The sequence below is a fragment of the Aspergillus melleus genome (genome assembly GCF_016097325.1).
Source record: "Aspergillus melleus strain CBS 546.65 chromosome Unknown contig2, whole genome shotgun sequence".
Taxonomy (NCBI): Eukaryota; Fungi; Ascomycota; class Eurotiomycetes; order Eurotiales; family Aspergillaceae; genus Aspergillus; species Aspergillus melleus.
This window is the reverse complement of record NW_025763371.1, coordinates 1445659-1461939: the sequence shown is the minus strand read 5'-3', so window position 1 is coordinate 1461939 and position 16281 is coordinate 1445659. Positions and strand designations below refer to the sequence as shown.

The window sequence follows — 16281 nt, the reverse complement described above, 5'->3', positions numbered from 1 at the left end:
GCCCGGCGGTGACCTCATCAGCAGCCTGAGGCAGGTGCCCCACGAGTGATGATGACAGGATTCCGTCCTTCCCTTCCTTCCTTCCTTTCTTTCTGCTCTTCTCCTGATGCCCGCAGCGTTGAATCATTCGCTAAGTCCTGACCGATCTTTCTCCTGAACCGGTCTTTGATCCTCCCCAATCCAATAGCCGCCGTTTTAGCTCTTGCAGCTCCCGCCTTACCTTCAGTCTTACCGACTCCTTTCCCGCTAGCTCGGGTTTCAAACCATCGCTCACGGTCAGTTCCTTGATTCTCGTTAGTGTCTCCGATGTCCCAGACTCTACTACCAGCTCGCCACGCACATTCGGCCGGCTAGCTGCGACTCTTCGCCCTGCAACTCGATGAATTGTCCGTGACAATGCTGAAGTCTGCTTCCTTCGACCTCCTGCAGCTACATGGACGTTAGGACAACACTTTACCCCTTTTCGCCCTCTCATGTGTATCTTTTTCCCGTGTTTTCTTTTTACTTGCTATCTTTGATGCGTCCCTTTTTGGGCTGCCACCAGCAAGCAGCGTGTACCGGGGCTGTGTGAGATAAGCGATTTGGACCTCGATCCTTCTATCAATAATCGTGCATATTATTGGTCTTATTTCCCCGGTTTTTCGCATTTATTTTTATCTATTCCAACATGCCCCCATCGCCATCCACTCCTAAAATTCCCTCCTCCAATGGTCGCTCGAGCGGACAACGACCACCCAGCACGCGCGATTCAGCCAACTCCGGAGCTGGCAATTCGGAGAGACGGCAGGATTTCCCTACGGGATCTACCGTGACTACTGGTAAATCATCCAAGCGAAAGAAGAATCGTCATCGAAAACGTCGGAATCGTCGACAATCGTTTCTTGGTCCCGAGGAACCGTCTTCTGTCGTTGCTTCTGCTTCCGTCCCCGATACGGAGGGTTTGGCCCCAATGGCCACGGATCAGACCAAGTCGCGGGCGGCTCTTCCGTTCTACAAGCTGGGCCGAGATTTAAGCAGTACAAGCTTGGAGAGCGAGGCCTTGTTGGATCATCGGTATGTTTTAACTTCTGGGGGTTCGATGCTTGGTCGTATGCGGGGCCCCATGGCTAATTTCTGTCCTTGTGACGCTTGTGCAGGAACCAACCTTTGATGCGGCCTCGCAGAGACAGTCGCCTGGCTCAATCGTTTCGTCCCGGAACTTCGTTGACTGGATACCACCCTGGCGATTCCAACACTCGTTTCCCACTGTCGAGTGCTTTGCTGGGGGGCGAGGATAGCGATGGCGCAGAGGCGGTGGACGATCGGACACCATTGATAAGGCCCGTCTCGGAACACAAGCCGAATCTACCGCGATATGGGACCGATTCGAAGTCGAGTCCGTTCTCCTTTCGCCAGAGAAGGAAGTCTAATGGCACAACATCCTCCCGATGCTCTCCCCGTGCCCTTACGAGTCCAGCGTTCCCCGAGGCGGATCGCGAATATGATATCAACAACCCGCCGTCGATACCGACAACGCCGAAAATCGGTCCCGAGCTTGGCTACGACGATGCTGTGGTGACGGGGACGGAGTTTGGTTTTCCGATGGCTGCATCCATCGACCACCGCAGGGATTCCATGCACCGGCCTCATGATATGGTCATTGATATGGATGATAGCAACCGCAGACAGGGTACCCCGCCTTCGCCTCATTCACCGCAGGATGCCCGTCGACGACGAACTCTCGCGCCCGAAGAGGACGTTTGCTTCCCGGTCGAGGAGGCATCTGAGCTGGCTGAGGAGGATGGCTTAAGAATGTCTCGCGATGAGCGTCGGAGGCGGCGGCGGCGAGAGTGGCCCGATCTATCCGTTCTGGAGGAATGGAGTCGTGAGGAGAAAGAGGACCGCACGGGTGACTTTCGCACGAAGAAGATCAGCGAGCCTATGCTTATCGAGGGCCGCCTGCGCCCTCAATATCGACTATGGCGGCGTGATGAAGACGATGTCCCGTACCGCTTCACCTACTTCAATGAGGAGTTTCACAGCACGATACATGCCCAGACGATCTCGGAACTGGTTCAGCCTGGGGGTAGCTTCCGAGAGCTTTTCATTCCCAACCCACCCGAACTAGAGGATTCATCCGATGAGGAAGAGGAAGAAGAGCCTGAGCACCATGTTACTGGGGAGAATACGGCGGCCGCCAACATCAACAACCTTCATGCCGCTGGCGAAGGGGAACGGCTGCCACCCACTAATGGCACCAATCATGACAGCGTAAATGATCGGAAGCAAGTGCCTCGGGCCTCCATTATCAGTGAAGCGGTCTCGGAAGCACGCACATCAGCGGATGTGTCGCCGGCGCGCCGGCCGCCCTTGGTAGCCCCTCCCAAACCGAAGCGCTACGGACCTCGACCAACATTCTGGCTCGACGTTCTCTCTCCGACGGACGCAGAAATGCGCGTGATCGCAAAGGCATTTGGCATCCACGCGCTCACCGCCGAGGATATCATGATGCAGGAGGCTCGCGAAAAGGTTGAACTGTTCCGCAACTACTATTTCGTCAATTACCGAACTTTTGAACAGGACGTCAATAGCGAAAATTATCTGCAGCCAGTCAACATGTACGTGGTCGTGTTCCGTGATGGCATCATTTCTTTCCACTTCTCGCAGACTCCCCACCCGGCCAACGTGCGGCGACGCATCCGACAGTTGATGGACTACTTGATCCTCAGCTCCGATTGGATTTCGTACGCTTTGATCGACGACATCACCGACGTTTTTGGTCCTCTGATTCAGTCCATCGAGGACGAGGTCGACGAGATTGACGAGATGATCATGAAGATGCATTCGGCAGTGCCTGGGTCCGGGTCCAACGAGAAAGAAGAATCCAGCGGTGATGAATCTAATACGGTAGCGCCGGGTGAGATGCTGCGACGAGTCGGGGTGTGCCGCAAGAAAGTGATGGGAATGTACCGATTGCTGAGCAATAAGGCCGATGTCGTCAAGGGCTTTGCCAAGCGATGCAACGAGCAGTGGGAGGTTGCTCCCAAATCGGAGATTGGTCTCTATTTGGGTGATATTCAGGACCACATCATGACCATGACCAGTAGTCTGACCTACTACGAAACGTATGTTTCTCTCAATGACCTGAAACTTGCGGTGATGCATACTTACTAAATCCAATTTCCAGGCTTTTGTCACGTGCTCACTCCAACTATTTGGCGCAAATCAATATCTTGATGAACGAGCGCCAGGAACAGACCGCCGATGTGCTTGGCAAGCTGACCGTTCTGGGAACGATCGTGTTGCCGTTGAACATCATCTGCGGTATGTGGGGGATGAACGTCAAGGTCCCGGGGCAGGATGTGGATAGTTTAACGTGGTTTTGGTCTAGTAAGAACTTCTTTTCCTTTTTTTTTTTTTTTTCTTCCTTGTTCACAACGTGCCCTATATCGTGATGCTAACGAACCATGTGTCTAGTTACGGCGGGAATCGTGCTCTTTGCCTTTATATCATTCCTTATTGCGAAGCGAGTCTACAAGATTGTATAGATTTCTGTGTGGTCTTTGGACGATCCATCTCGACGACTATGTTCATATACCCCCTACCTTACTTTTGCTGTTGCTTTATATGTATGTACCTTTTTCGTATACTTGCTCTGTACGTTGGTTGCTTGCTGTGGATTGGAGTGGCTTGGTTTAGACTTGCTGTTTCGTGTACACAAATAAGGAATGGTGATTGGTGGTCTCTCTTAAGCGAGATTGCTTACACCTTGATAGCTATCAATAAGAGCAGGATTTGGCGAGATTCCTTCCCCTTTAAGATGAGGTCATTGTGATGACGCTGACGGAGCGTAACGGAGAGACGTAATGACGTGACGAGGTATGACCGGAGATGCCACCTCTGAAGAGCGTAATATTACCGTATTTGGGTCACAGCCGGTACCCGCGGCATTTCCCACCCAGTTCCCTGCCTTCTGCCTGCCTTCTTCCGCTTCTCTTCTCCCTCTCTTGATCATTTCCCACCTTTTCTCATCTTCATCCATCCTCGTTTTGTTAATCTGAAGCCCACTCTGTCTCCAGCGTTCGTTGCCTGACGACAGGGAAAGGGAATTTTCCCGCCTGTGCGCAGACCCCCCAAGAGATCTTGACGTGGGCCGCTGTCATTGGACCTTAACCTCCCTCCCCTGAAGCACCTACCCTACCACTACTCCGTAAAGTATTCCACTGGGATCGCCGGTTACCGACTCTTTCCTCGACTTTCCTAACCGTTGTCCGTCTTGATATTCCTTGCATCTTGCTCCTTCCGTCTACTGGACCGTTTCATCCACCGCCAATCTTCCCACGAGAAGACAAGAATTCAACCTTGCTCGGTCGTTCCACCCTCGTCGCACATCTTCGATCGGCAGCGCTCTGGTCCTCGTTGGCTAACCGGCGCTGGGCGTGGGTGTTCTAGACGTTCCATTCCCCCGTCGCCTGATCAAGTTATGTGCCCTATTGCGTCCACCTCTCTGGCTTCGGTCTATCTACATTTGGATTCCTACCTGGCTGCTGCTGCTGCTGCTTTCCTCTCCCTCGCGCGATCAGATATTCTCCTCCCTTGATATCTGCCCTGCAGCATGTGGCCGTCCTCTATTCGTCCTTCGACTTTGTCATTCGTGTAACGTGTTTCTGTGCAACGGATGATCATTTGGGTTTCTAGCGCGTCGACCGCTTACCTGTCTCTATCCGGGATCTCCTGACGCCGCTTTTCGCCTTTTTATTTCCCTTTACATTTTTTTTATTGCCTTGCTTTCTAGGCAGATCCTTTGCCCTCGGCCTCTGCCCCATTTGGGCCTTGAGCGTATTGGCTTTTGCCCGGGGATTCCTCTCTTCCTTCAGGAAGAAGAAAAAAAAAATTTATCTACGGAAAGGCTGAGGGGAGAAATCTTCCTCTTTTCACTTCCTCTATCCCGGTACCCTCTCGGATCTTCTGACTTCCTCTCAGTCCTGTCCACAAAGGTGCTGACTCGACCGAGACCATGGCAGCGGAGTCCGAGAGGTCGCCTTACCCCAATGGTCACTCTGGTGGATCCAGAGTGGCCCAAAACGATGAGGCTGCATCAACTGCATCCCGGCGGTCTGCCAGCGGAAGTGACATGAAAGAACTGCCACGTTCAACCTTTAACCCTCAGACTCAAGCCACCATTACATCTCAGTTGCCTAAATTATCACCTGGCTTCTCCGCTCCCCCTTCCGCCACGAATTCGACCTTCTCCTCCCGCGAGTCCTCTCCGGTTCGATCCGCACATCGCCCCAGCAACTCGACTTCAAAATCCCGTGTCTCCTCCCGGTCACGCAAAGGCAGTCAGGATCGCAGTCCCGTACGATCCAATACCACAAGTCAACCTGCTGGAACGGGTGCCCCTCCATCCGCGTCCGCTGTACAAAAGGCGCCGCCCAAGCCTATTGTTCTCAACCCTACTCCCAATGTCGAACCGTCGGCCGATGTACTCAACCCGGAAAAGCCTACCATGCCTCTATGGGCCGCCTCTCGACGACCGGAGCAAGAGACTCATCTTGCCAATACTTCCAGCAAACGATCGATCCTCCTGCCCCCCGATGACCCTGCGATAAAGCCCGACCGGAGCGCTCCCCGCGCCGTGAACAGAAACAATGGACCCGTTTCTGCCCTCGAGACTGTTCAGGAAATGGCCAGCGACCAGTCGACTCCGTCCACGGACACGATCTTGAATCAACCTTTCCCGGAAGAGCCTCGACTGCAGATAATCGACGAAGATCCGACCACCCCGAAAGGCCCCAAGCCGAATGTCGAAAGTGGCAGCGAGAGTGGAGGGAATAAAAGCTCGGAGCATGTTGGTGAGAGCCGCCGGCGTGCTTCGTCGGGACCTAAAGGATCAGAGACTATCATGCCGAAACGCTCAACCACGTCGCTGAGTGGCGCTCGCAACAAGCCGGCAGATGGATCCGTTCGCAATATGATTGTCGAGACCGAGACGGTCAGCTCCATTCCTCAAGTCTCCTTGGGCGTTGTGACCGGCGATCGAGGCGGCTCCGGCCGTGTCGACCCCGGTACTCTGCGCATGAAACCCAGCACAGAGACGATTCGTCCGAAGAAGGAGAAGAAAAGGGCTCGCAAGCCTGCCGCTCTCTCAAGTGGCGCTGCGTCTTCCAAGGCTGACATTTTTGAAGCCAAGGTCGCCAGCGCCGTGGATGAGGCCGATGTGTCCGACTCGGATGAAACCTTTGTCTACGAGTCCAACCCTCCGGATCCATATCCTGCCCGACAGCCCCGATATCACTCGCGGACCCCCAGTACAACTTCCATGGCTAGCCAGGTCGATCAATTAGCCGGTCGTAGCCGTGCTGCAGGCCTGCGAGACGGCAACCATAGCGTAACGGGGAAGCGAAGCATGAAATTCACCAACAATGCTTACGCTGGTAGCGCCGATGGGGATGCCGGTGAAGAAAGCGGTCGCAGTCACTCTAGAGTCGATGCCAGCGGATCACATACTCCCCGCCATCACCATATTGGGCGATACGGACGCAACAACATCTACCCGTCCCTCTTCGATCATGAGTCGTCGCCGTTTTCCCAACATCACGGTCATGTCAAATCTCCTCGCCACTTCATGGGGAGTGGGATGCGGCAGACACGCCACCCCAGCTCCCGAGGAGTTCCCAACTATCGTACTATCTCCAACTCGAAAAAGGCGGGTGAAATCTACGGATACGACTTCGATGCGGAAGGTGCCGACGACGAACGGACTCCTCTGGTAGGGTCTCCCCGTTTGGCGCGGAGCCGCCATGGTAACCGACGACCCAACAGCGCGAGTCTGCGACAGATGGAGTACATGCAGCAACGCCAGCGCAACTGGTTCTCGCGATACGGTGCCTGCGTTGTCATTGGTCTTTTGCTATTAGTTGTCATTGGAGGCGCCACCTCGTTTATCGTTGCCATCACTAAGCCGCTCCTAGACGTCGAGGTCCTTGCCATTCAGAACGTGCTCGCATCGGAGCAGGAAATCATGCTAGACCTCAACGTGCAAGCAGTAAATCCGAACCTCTTCCCCGTGGCAATCGACGACGTGGACATCAACATCTTCGCCAAAAGCCGATTTGTGGGTACGGACAAATTCTGGCGCGATCATGGTTCCGACGGCAGTCAATTTCCGCGGATCGAGGAGAGCAAGAAACGGTCAGAATTGGCACGTCTGGCACGTTGCTCAGGTAGCGGTGCGGCGGATTGTCTGGTGAATGAGACTCGCTCGGACGATCCAGTCATGCACACTCGCGATGGCGTTGACAAGGGAACGGATCCTATACCAAGCGATCCCGCTGGCGATCCTCAGACGATGCTGCTCGGTCGTGTATTCCGCTTCGACTCTCCTCTGACATTTGAAGCGTCACCGTGGAATCATTCGCCGTCCGTTTCTCAAGGGCAAATCCGCCTTGCTCGACCCGGAAACAAGACCGAAGAAGGCGGCACGGAACGATGGGAGCGGGTTCTGCAGCATCAGTTTGATTTGATCGTTCGCGGTGTTGTCAAATATCAGCTGCCTTTGAGTTCCCGACTCCATTCGGCCTCGGTCAGTTCCAGCGTCAAAGTAACACCGGACAGCAACGGCAATGATCCTGAGGATGGCGATAATCCGAACCCTTCTCCTGGTGGGAACGAAACTGCCAGTATCTCCACAACGAGACTGTATCGCCGAGACCTCCCAAGGCCTCGTCGACTGGAGATCCGACAATCAGCGATAGAGTCTGTACGAGCACGGCTTGGGATGGCTGGACGAGCTTTTACGGCTTGATTATACGTCACATCCCCTTACCCCTTTTGATTGCACCTACTTCTTATTCTCCCTATTTTTGGTAATATCTCTTTTTTGACCTTGGGTATTAGATCATTCTTGGTCTACCTTTTGTCAGTCTCGGCATCCATCTTCGCCCCCCTTACACATTCTTCCCGTCATGGTTCTAACAATTGGATCATGCGGTTGTATATTGATTGGTTTCTGTTACATTACTTTGGGCAGTTTCTCGGATGGAATTGCAGGATTGGTTAGAATCCGTCAGTCAGTTGATCTCTGCGATTTACATGATCGGTCCTCCTATTCAGATACTGTCTTTTTTTACCTCTTTCTATCCCTCTTTTGCCTTCGTTATATTTGCTTTCTTTTCCCCTCCTTGAACTACCCGAACGACGTGACGATGATTTGACATTCTACTTTATGAAACGGGCTGCAACAAAAAGCGCACAACGGAGAAACGGCACATCTTTTTTTCCTAAAAAGACACTTTGATTCAGGGTATGCATTAGCACGGCGCTTTCTTACACACTTTTTTATCATTTATTTCTTCAATTTCTGGATGATGGTTTGACCTTTTTGCGTCGTTCTTGAAACTTTCTGTTCAACTTAGAGGATGCATACATACCCTGGATGGGACTATTAGTAAGGGGTGCACTTGTTCCTGGGATCTCGGGGAGATTCATGATTGCTTGGATAGCGAGACCTATGCCACTGATTAACCAATGGTCTAGATGACTTTCTGATGGCTTTTTCTTATTCCGTCTCAGATTGGTGATGTCATTATGGGCTGATGCGCTAGCTGCGCTGGATTGATTCCTGCCTTTTCTTTTCTTATTACTTTTTCTTATGACTCCATTGATTTCTTTCTACGCCTAGATTTCCAGTCAACCTGATCTGGCTATGTATGTATTTCTTTTTATGTCTTGTACATAATTCTTTTGGCTTTGTATCATGTCATAATATTTAACTTTGGTTTCAAGATTTTGGGGTCTAAGAAACGGTCTTTGTTTTGTTGAACAGAATAGATCGAGAAATAGTAGGTATATTTCGATTTATACATAGTAACCGGCATGTGTATCTTGAGATAGACATTTAGAATCATAAAGATAACTTGGATGTACTACTTCCCTCAACTCTATTTTATACCGTTCATCCATTCAATGGTCCAACTACTCTGGTGGCCATTTCACTATACTATCCTTGTCTACATGAGATCGACAGATTTAATCAGTAGTTGACATTCATTCAATCTAATCAAAGAAAAGAAATAACATCACATCATAAATAGTTCATGAGTAGAAAATCATAAAAGAGCATAACAGATCAGCACATTTCAAATCATCATTAGGGTCATCAATGAATCAAAAGTCAAAGCAATATTTCAAACAAACCAGGTGGATAGAGGACTGAGTATCGTTCTTCCAATTTATCCTCCTCATATTCCATGGGGGATTCCATGAAAAGACCAAAAAAAGCAGAAAGAAACTCCCACCCAATTGAGAGCCGAAACACGAAAAATAAATAAACGAATATCTCGAAGTTGCCGAGAATTCCAGAGGAAATCCGAAAAGGGAGAATGGGAAAAATCAAGCATAAACCTTATCACCGAACCGTTTCAGAAGATCCTCGAATCGATCCGCTAACGGGTTGTCTCCGCGCTGAGGCAGGAGTCGTCCGTGAGAGTCGAAGCGATCGGGGAGGTCAATGGTCGCGTCAGAGTCGTTTTCGGGGCTATGGGTCTTTTTCTCGTCTTCCGGGGCAACATAGTGTTTGTGGCTGTGAATATGGCTACGGCTGTGGTCATGGGTATAAATGTCTGCGGGTCTGTATCCATGTGCATGCCGGAAATCATGGCCCTCGCTAGGTCTAGGTCGTGAAGAATGAGGTGCAGATGAAGAATGGCGACGTTGAGAAGGACGACGATGAACATGGCTTCTCCCACTGAGTGAATCGATGGTCGAGTCGCTGTCGTCGGATTCATAGCCCGGATCCATGGGCCGGGCAGTTTCAGGATGCAGGTCGAACGCAACGGACTTGGGCTGGGGTGGCTGACTGCGCGCGCGTGATCTCCGTCTCCTACCGGCGCGCGGAGTGCTCATTGGGGAACGTGGGTTTAGACCTGGATGATGCGGGTTAGCTGGTTTTGTGATCTGCGCGAATCTGGTCGCTCGTTTGTGTCCCTGCACCCACCATCGTATGCGTGTGATCGGGCATTAGGAGGGGAATTATTCCGTGCGGCACTCACATTCTCATCTGCTCTTCGGGGTCGCGGGGCGTAGGGCTCGGGTGCCGGGGGAGCATAACCGTATGGCTGCACAGGCGGCACCGCTCCGGGGGGTGGTGGATAGTCGGCCGGGTTGTATGGTGCCGCAGTCTCAGCCTGGCGGGGAGCAGAGCCTGGGGGTGGCGGGAAGTAATTGCTGTTGGGGTAATATTGATTGTCAATTGGCGGAGGAGCTGTCGAAGGCGAAGGCGAGTAGGGCTCATGACGATAAGGGTCTTCATATGAGTCTCTTTCATCGAATCCTAGATCGAGACCCAGTTAGTGACCATAAATCCTGGCAGGGAGAGGATATGGCTTACTCGGCCTCTCCCTGCTTCTCTCCCTACTTCTTTCCCTGCTCCTCTCCTTGTCCTTGCGATCCTTGCGGTGCGAGGAATACTTGTGAGCGGCATAGCCGACTCCGGTGGCAGCCAGGGCTGCTTCAGCGAGATCACGAGAGCGACTGCGGAGCCCGCCGCCGTCCTTCTTTCTTCTCCTATGTGAGTCGGAATCAGAGCTGCTGAATCGTCCGCGGCTGCGGCTGCGGCTGCGACTACGGTCTCGTCCACGGTGTCTTGAGCCGAAACCCGCTGCTCCGCTAGCCACTGGGTCAGATGCGTCGGAATAGTATCCATGGGAGCTCACGGGACGACCATAGTAATGGGCCGCGGGAATGCTTCCATGCACCGGGTCTTCGCCGTACTCGATTAGGCCAGCCGAGTCCCTAGCAGGGTCGGGGTAGAAGTCGGAGGGCGCCCTGCTGCGGGATCTTGATCTAGAACGTCGGCGTTCTCGATGTCTCGATTCGCCTCTTCCTTCTTCCTCTTCTTTCTTCTTGTCCCTCTGTTTTTCATACAGTCCCGTGGCAGCAGCCGTTCCCAAGCCGGCTGCCACAACCGGGAGAGCTTTTCTCAATCTGCTATGAGACTGAGACCGTGCGTGGCGGCCAGAGCGCGAATGGCTGCGAGCCCTTTCCACCAATCCAGCTACCGCTGCACCGGCCAGCCCAGCACCTGCCATATGTTTTCTCCGCTGCGACTCGCTACGATTCTCGGCGTCGGGCGCTCCCCTGGACCGCACAGAATCAGAACGGCGGTGTCGAGATCGACTGCGTCTCCCGTCCTTCTCCTTTTCCTTATTCGAATACTGTTTGGCCAAGGCCACGGCACCAGCAATGGCGGCCGCTCCAAGACCCAGTTCTGTGAATGTTCGGGCGCGGGAGCGCGAGTGGGAACGGCTGCGGCTGCGGCGGGAATGGCTGTAACTGTGGTGATGATGGCGATGGTGGGAGCGAGAGCTGCGGTCGTCGTCGAACGAGTGGGCGCGGTGTCGGCTCTTGCTGCGATAGTAGTCTCTGGCGCGAGAGGCCGCATTCACGGCAACGGCACCCAACGCACCGGCGCCAACATCACGACCGACACGACCCAGACCACCAGACACCTCTTCTCCTCCCTTCTTGCGACGACTCCGGAGTAACTCTGCGGCGCCCACTCCGACCAGTGCACCCTCGGCCAAATGTCGTCGATGGTGCGGGTGGTCGTCGACTTCACGGGTCTCTTTGCGGATGTAGACCATACTGTCATCGCTGCTGTAGTCCTGATCATCGCGTCGACGGGTTGCTTGAGAGACCGAATCGCTGGGACTTAGCTCCCGACGGAGGCGACGGTCATCATCATACTCGCGAACACGGCGATGATAGTAGTAACCGGGGTCGCGATCCACCTCGGAACGGTGGACAATTTCATAGTCAGACTCACGGGGCGGTGCATAGACGGGGGCTCGAGCTGCATGATACTTAATGGCTTGTCCTTTTGTGCGACGAGGTACAGATAATATACTTACGTTCATAGTAGTCTCTCTCGGAACGATAGTCATAACCACCGCGTGAGTCGTAGTCGACGTCACGCTCGTAGCGTTGCACCATGACGGGTTCTTCTCGTTCAGCGGGCCGCCGAACTACCAATTCGCGGTCACCGGTAATGGGGTCTTCGCGACGATATAGCGAGTCCCTCTCGCGTCGATCGTCCTCGGGGGGTATGACGTAACGCTTGATGGTAACAGGCGAGGAACGAGGTTCGTCCCAATCGCGGTCTCGTTCACGCTCTTTGTAGATGTATGACATGAGGAAATGAAATCGGAAGCGGGGGGAAGTTAAGAGGAATAGTTTCGAGAGAATGAGAAGAATCGAACAAAGAAAGGTGGAGAGGAGATCAAGCTGAAACTTGGGGGAAAGAAACAGGAGGAGGGATGGTGGAAAAGGTAGGAGAAAAAGGGAAGTGGGGTAGAAAAGTGAGAGCAAGGCTGAGGCTGTGACGAAGGCAACGAGCAATTGATCGACTAGTGGTGGGATGGGTGGGGAGGCGATGGAAGAAGATTCGAGTTGATCGAGTCAACAGGAATAGGAAGTCGATGGCAAACAGATGGAAAAAGAAAGGATAGAAAAAGAAAAGAAAGGAGGGGCAGAAGTACAGCTCTTGTCCGACCGGATGATACGGATGCTTGACCCGCGTGGCTGAACAACTCTTCTAATGAAAGAAAGAGAGAAGCGAAGCGAAGAGAAGAAAGGAAGAAGATTGCGGAGACTTACAAGGTACGAGGTGGTTTTCTCCAGCCAGAAAGGCCACGTGAATCTCGTGACGAAGAGGTTCAATTCTTTTCTTTTTGATTTTCCCACTCGCGCAACGGCAGATCCTCGACAGCAGTCAGAATGCAAGTCATACAAAGACCTCCGGCCTCTCTGCAGGGCAGATCCTTTATCTTTCCAATAGGAAGAAATCCCCTCGATGCAACGGGACAAGAGCTATTTATGCTACCTAATGATGACCTCATGGGGTCACGGATACAAAGAAAATGAGGCAGTGCAAAGGGTGCCCCGTTTTGCCCGTCTCTATGGCCTCGAACTTTGTTTCCCGTTGGGCACTGATGTTGATTCTCTACTTGTTCTTATGTCGCGAGTCTGGAACGAGTGGAGATCGTTTCCATGGAATCCGCACTCTGTTCCGTCCGCCGACCATGGATGGAGCCTGATATCTCAACGACCCCGGAGTACCTGGTATTGTTCTGTGTTAACATTATTGGCAATCGATCCACAGCTTACTTCTGAGTATTGACTCCCTTGGGTGCAATACATAAAGTACCATGTCTCATGGATGATTCACCCCGCCATCCTTGATTCAATCTGTGGTCGACGTCGTACCTCAGCTTGTGCAAGCTTCCTTCCCTGATTTTTTCTTCTTCTTTCGGCCTTCTGCCTCAAACGTGAGAGGAAAAGCAAAAAGCAAAAAAAAAAAAAGAGAGGAAACCCCCTTGACAAGCACATACGGTGTGTGTAGCACCCTCATATCAAACCCACACTGTGTCATACCTGCCAGACCATGCCAATTCCCCACTATTGTTGGACAACTTTCGCCACCCTGCAGCGCCAGCAGCATGCAAGGCGCGTCTAAGCCACCCTCGGAGTAACTATCTTTTTCTAGAATCATTCGGTCGACGCTTGGAAACATGTCTCAAGCCTTGTTTTGCTTCCTAATTCCCGCTGGGCCGTCCTATGCCGTATCTGGGCCAAGGCTCTGGGTGCTTTGGGCTCGAATGGTTGAGGCTAGGGATGTTCTGGCTCGGGACGGCCATCAGGTAATCATATAGGAAGAAAGAAGTCTCCGATTTGATGGATGTAGGAAGGAGGTCTTCTAAGGAAGGGCATGGTGGCAAACGGTGAAATGCTTGGCACTAGCACCTGAGGCATCTACAGGAACTCGTTGCCTGAATATTCTGGCCTTAATTATGTTGCCTCAGGTGGAAATCGGAATGGTCGATCTATAGTTATTTACTCCATACGATTAGATGCAAGCACGAGCATCAACGTTAAATATCTAATTCTGATGGTTTTTTGGTCCCAGCCGATCGATTCAATTCCATCCTCATCCCTCCACCTCCTTCACCCGAGGCTTCGTATCTCCGTCATCCCCTTCATCCTCATCAACAACACACCCATCCACCCCACGATCTTCCGGCGCGATCACCTTGTCGCCGAACGATGCCGCGATCTCTTCGAGTGTCTTGCGCTTCGTCTCCCTAAAAATCAAATATCAGATCAGTAAACTTCATCCCACCATGAACTCCAATGCAATGGATATGTTTGGTGCAACGTACGGGAAATAAAAGTACGCCACGACCAAGAAAAAGAGCGAGCAGGCCACGAATACATAATAGTAGTTCTCGTGGATGTTGGCGAAGGCGCTGGGTCCTGCTTCGGTGACTATAGTTTTGGTTCTTTAGTTAAAATTCATTTCACTTTTGGGTAATCGGAGGGACTTACTTGCGACGTTCACGATAAAGTGCGAAGCTGCTGCCAGACCCATGACCTTGCTGCGCAGAGCGATGGGTAGGACTTCGGCACCGTAGAGCCAGGTAGTGCTGTTAAGCATGCCGTCTATATCACAGTTTTATACTGCGTTAGCCCAATGTACATACTGAGCTCGATAGGGAGGACATACAGTAAGCCACCACGAAAAGATAGATCCCCAGAATGGCGAACCCCTTCCCGACTCTATTGTCCGTGTTTTGGTACACACGTTGCATGACGGCGGCGTAGATTTCGACGACTACGATGCCGGCGAGACCGGAGATAAGCATCCTGGTTTTGAGTTTCCGTTAGTCTAGAGAGGGGTATGAGGACGAGGGAATGCTAACTTTCGACGTCCCCATTGATCAGTCAGGTACTTTGTCGTGAGACTGTTGACGAGGAAGGCCACGGTGCCGTAGACCGCTGCTAGGGCTAGAATGGTGTGGGAATCAATACCCAGGGACTTGTATAAGATTGCTGTGGTTTGTTAGTCACTGGCTATGTTAGACGTTGATGGATGAACAAGTGACGACGCACTTTGGTAATACTAGATCACCCCGTGTTACCATTATCCAGCAAGTTCTCTACCCCAGAAGACCTACCTGAATCACATTCACACCAGTCAGACTGGTCATCGTCTGAACGGCAATCGACCTAAAAGATTTTAATATTAGCCTTCTCCATCCCAAACGGTCCCCTAACCCAATTCCGACAAACTCACACCAGCACTCGATGTCGAAACAACCTGAAAATCTCGCGATACGACGTAATCTCCCTCTCTTTCTCATACTCGATCTGAGCCAACATGACCTCAAATTCCCGATGCACCTCATCCGACTGCAAGTCCCTCCGGATCCGCTTAAACTCGTTGCGCGCCTGCTCGACCTTCCCGCTTCGGATCAGGTGGCGCGGCGAATTAGGCATGAAACTGATCAGCCCGAAAAACATAATGACACCCCAGGGAATCTGGATGCCCAGGGGCAGTCTCCACTGTACGGGGCCGTAGGGGGCATAGCTGCAGGCGTACCCGACCCAGTTGGATGCCATGGTGCCGAAGGAGATGCCACAGCCAGAGATGCCGCCGATTAGGCCGCGGATTTGCGGATCGGATATTTCGCTGAGGTAGATCGGTACGGTGGAAACCATTCCCCTGTTGGATCTGTTAACTGGGGCTCCTTTTATCTCAACCTTTCCTTCCTAGCCTCCAGCTGCATGCATGGTCAAGGAACTCACCCCACAGCATAACCCGCCAGTACACGACCAGCGAGAAACATGCCGATGTTGACCGATGCCGTCTGGATAACGGTTCCAATGGTAACAATCACACACATCAACTCCATGAACCGCAAGCGACCCAGTTTATCACCAATCGCCGTCTGTGTCAACGCCCCGACAGCTTCGCCTGCAATGTAAACGGCGACCACCTGCACCAAGTGGATCAACATCAGCTCGGTTTCGACAAGACAACTCCGCCAACCCGGCTCGAACTGGACTTACAGCTCCGGTCAAACCCTCGGAAGGTTTATCCATGTAATCGATCCAACTTTGGTGCGCGATAGCTGCCAATAACCGGTTAGACGGATTTGAAAAAAAGACCCGCCCGGTCTGACTTTCAAACGACAAAACAGCTCGTTTCACATCATCGCATGTACTTACTTGTCGTCGCGATACCGGTATCGAATCCCTGTCTCCGTTAGAACGACTACCTTCGCATCACCAGGAAAGTCCAGCCCCCCAGAATCGACCGAAAGGCAAATCTCTTACAAAAAGAAACGTGCCGATAGCGGCAAAGAACGCAACGCCGTAGGAATACCAGGCAGTCATGATTGCGAACCGTAGACCGAGAAAGCGACTCGAAACCGTGCCAGGCTCAACTCACGCAATGACCAA

The 16281-nt window shown here is 52.3% G+C and overlaps 6 protein-coding genes across 6 annotated transcripts; 2 read left to right on the top strand and 4 right to left on the bottom strand.

Annotated features, from left to right (window-relative positions):
- Nucleotides 1-667: 667 nt before the first annotated feature.
- LDX57_003345 (uncharacterized protein) lies at nt 668-3527 on the top strand (the record flags this gene model as incomplete). The annotated part of the gene is made up of 4 exons (XM_046084991.1): nt 668-1053; nt 1137-3104; nt 3167-3369; nt 3457-3527. The coding sequence occupies 4 exons, from the start codon at nt 668-670 to the stop codon at nt 3525-3527; spliced, it is 2628 nt and encodes an 875-aa protein (XP_045940954.1).
- A 1469-nt stretch (nt 3528-4996) lies between these two features.
- Nucleotides 4997-7786, top strand: VAC7 (putative phospholipid metabolism enzyme regulator; the record flags this gene model as incomplete). Its single annotated transcript, XM_046084990.1, has 1 exon — nt 4997-7786. One exon carries the CDS (start codon nt 4997-4999, stop codon nt 7784-7786), a length of 2790 nt encoding a protein of 929 aa, XP_045940953.1.
- A 1586-nt stretch (nt 7787-9372) lies between these two features.
- Nucleotides 9373-9885, bottom strand: LDX57_003343 (uncharacterized protein; the record flags this gene model as incomplete). The annotated part of the gene is made up of 1 exon (XM_046084989.1): nt 9373-9885. The coding sequence occupies one exon, from the start codon at nt 9883-9885 to the stop codon at nt 9373-9375; it is 513 nt and encodes a 170-aa protein (XP_045940952.1).
- A 14-nt stretch (nt 9886-9899) lies between these two features.
- Nucleotides 9900-12171, bottom strand: LDX57_003342 (DUF3824 domain-containing protein; the record flags this gene model as incomplete). The annotated part of the gene is made up of 4 exons (XM_046084988.1): nt 9900-9905; nt 10032-10312; nt 10370-11833; nt 11892-12171. 4 exons carry the CDS (start codon nt 12169-12171, stop codon nt 9900-9902), a joined length of 2031 nt encoding a protein of 676 aa, XP_045940951.1.
- A 1795-nt stretch (nt 12172-13966) lies between these two features.
- On the bottom strand, nt 13967-14681 carry LDX57_003341 (uncharacterized protein; the record flags this gene model as incomplete). The annotated part of the gene is made up of 4 exons (XM_046084987.1): nt 13967-14120; nt 14199-14304; nt 14365-14478; nt 14543-14681. 4 exons carry the CDS (start codon nt 14679-14681, stop codon nt 13967-13969), a joined length of 513 nt encoding a protein of 170 aa, XP_045940950.1.
- Nucleotides 14682-15108: 427 nt separating this feature from the next.
- LDX57_003340 (uncharacterized protein) lies at nt 15109-15921 on the bottom strand (the record flags this gene model as incomplete). Its single annotated transcript, XM_046084986.1, has 3 exons — nt 15109-15541; nt 15625-15815; nt 15889-15921. 3 exons carry the CDS (start codon nt 15919-15921, stop codon nt 15109-15111), a joined length of 657 nt encoding a protein of 218 aa, XP_045940949.1.
- Nucleotides 15922-16281: the final 360 nt, after the last annotated feature.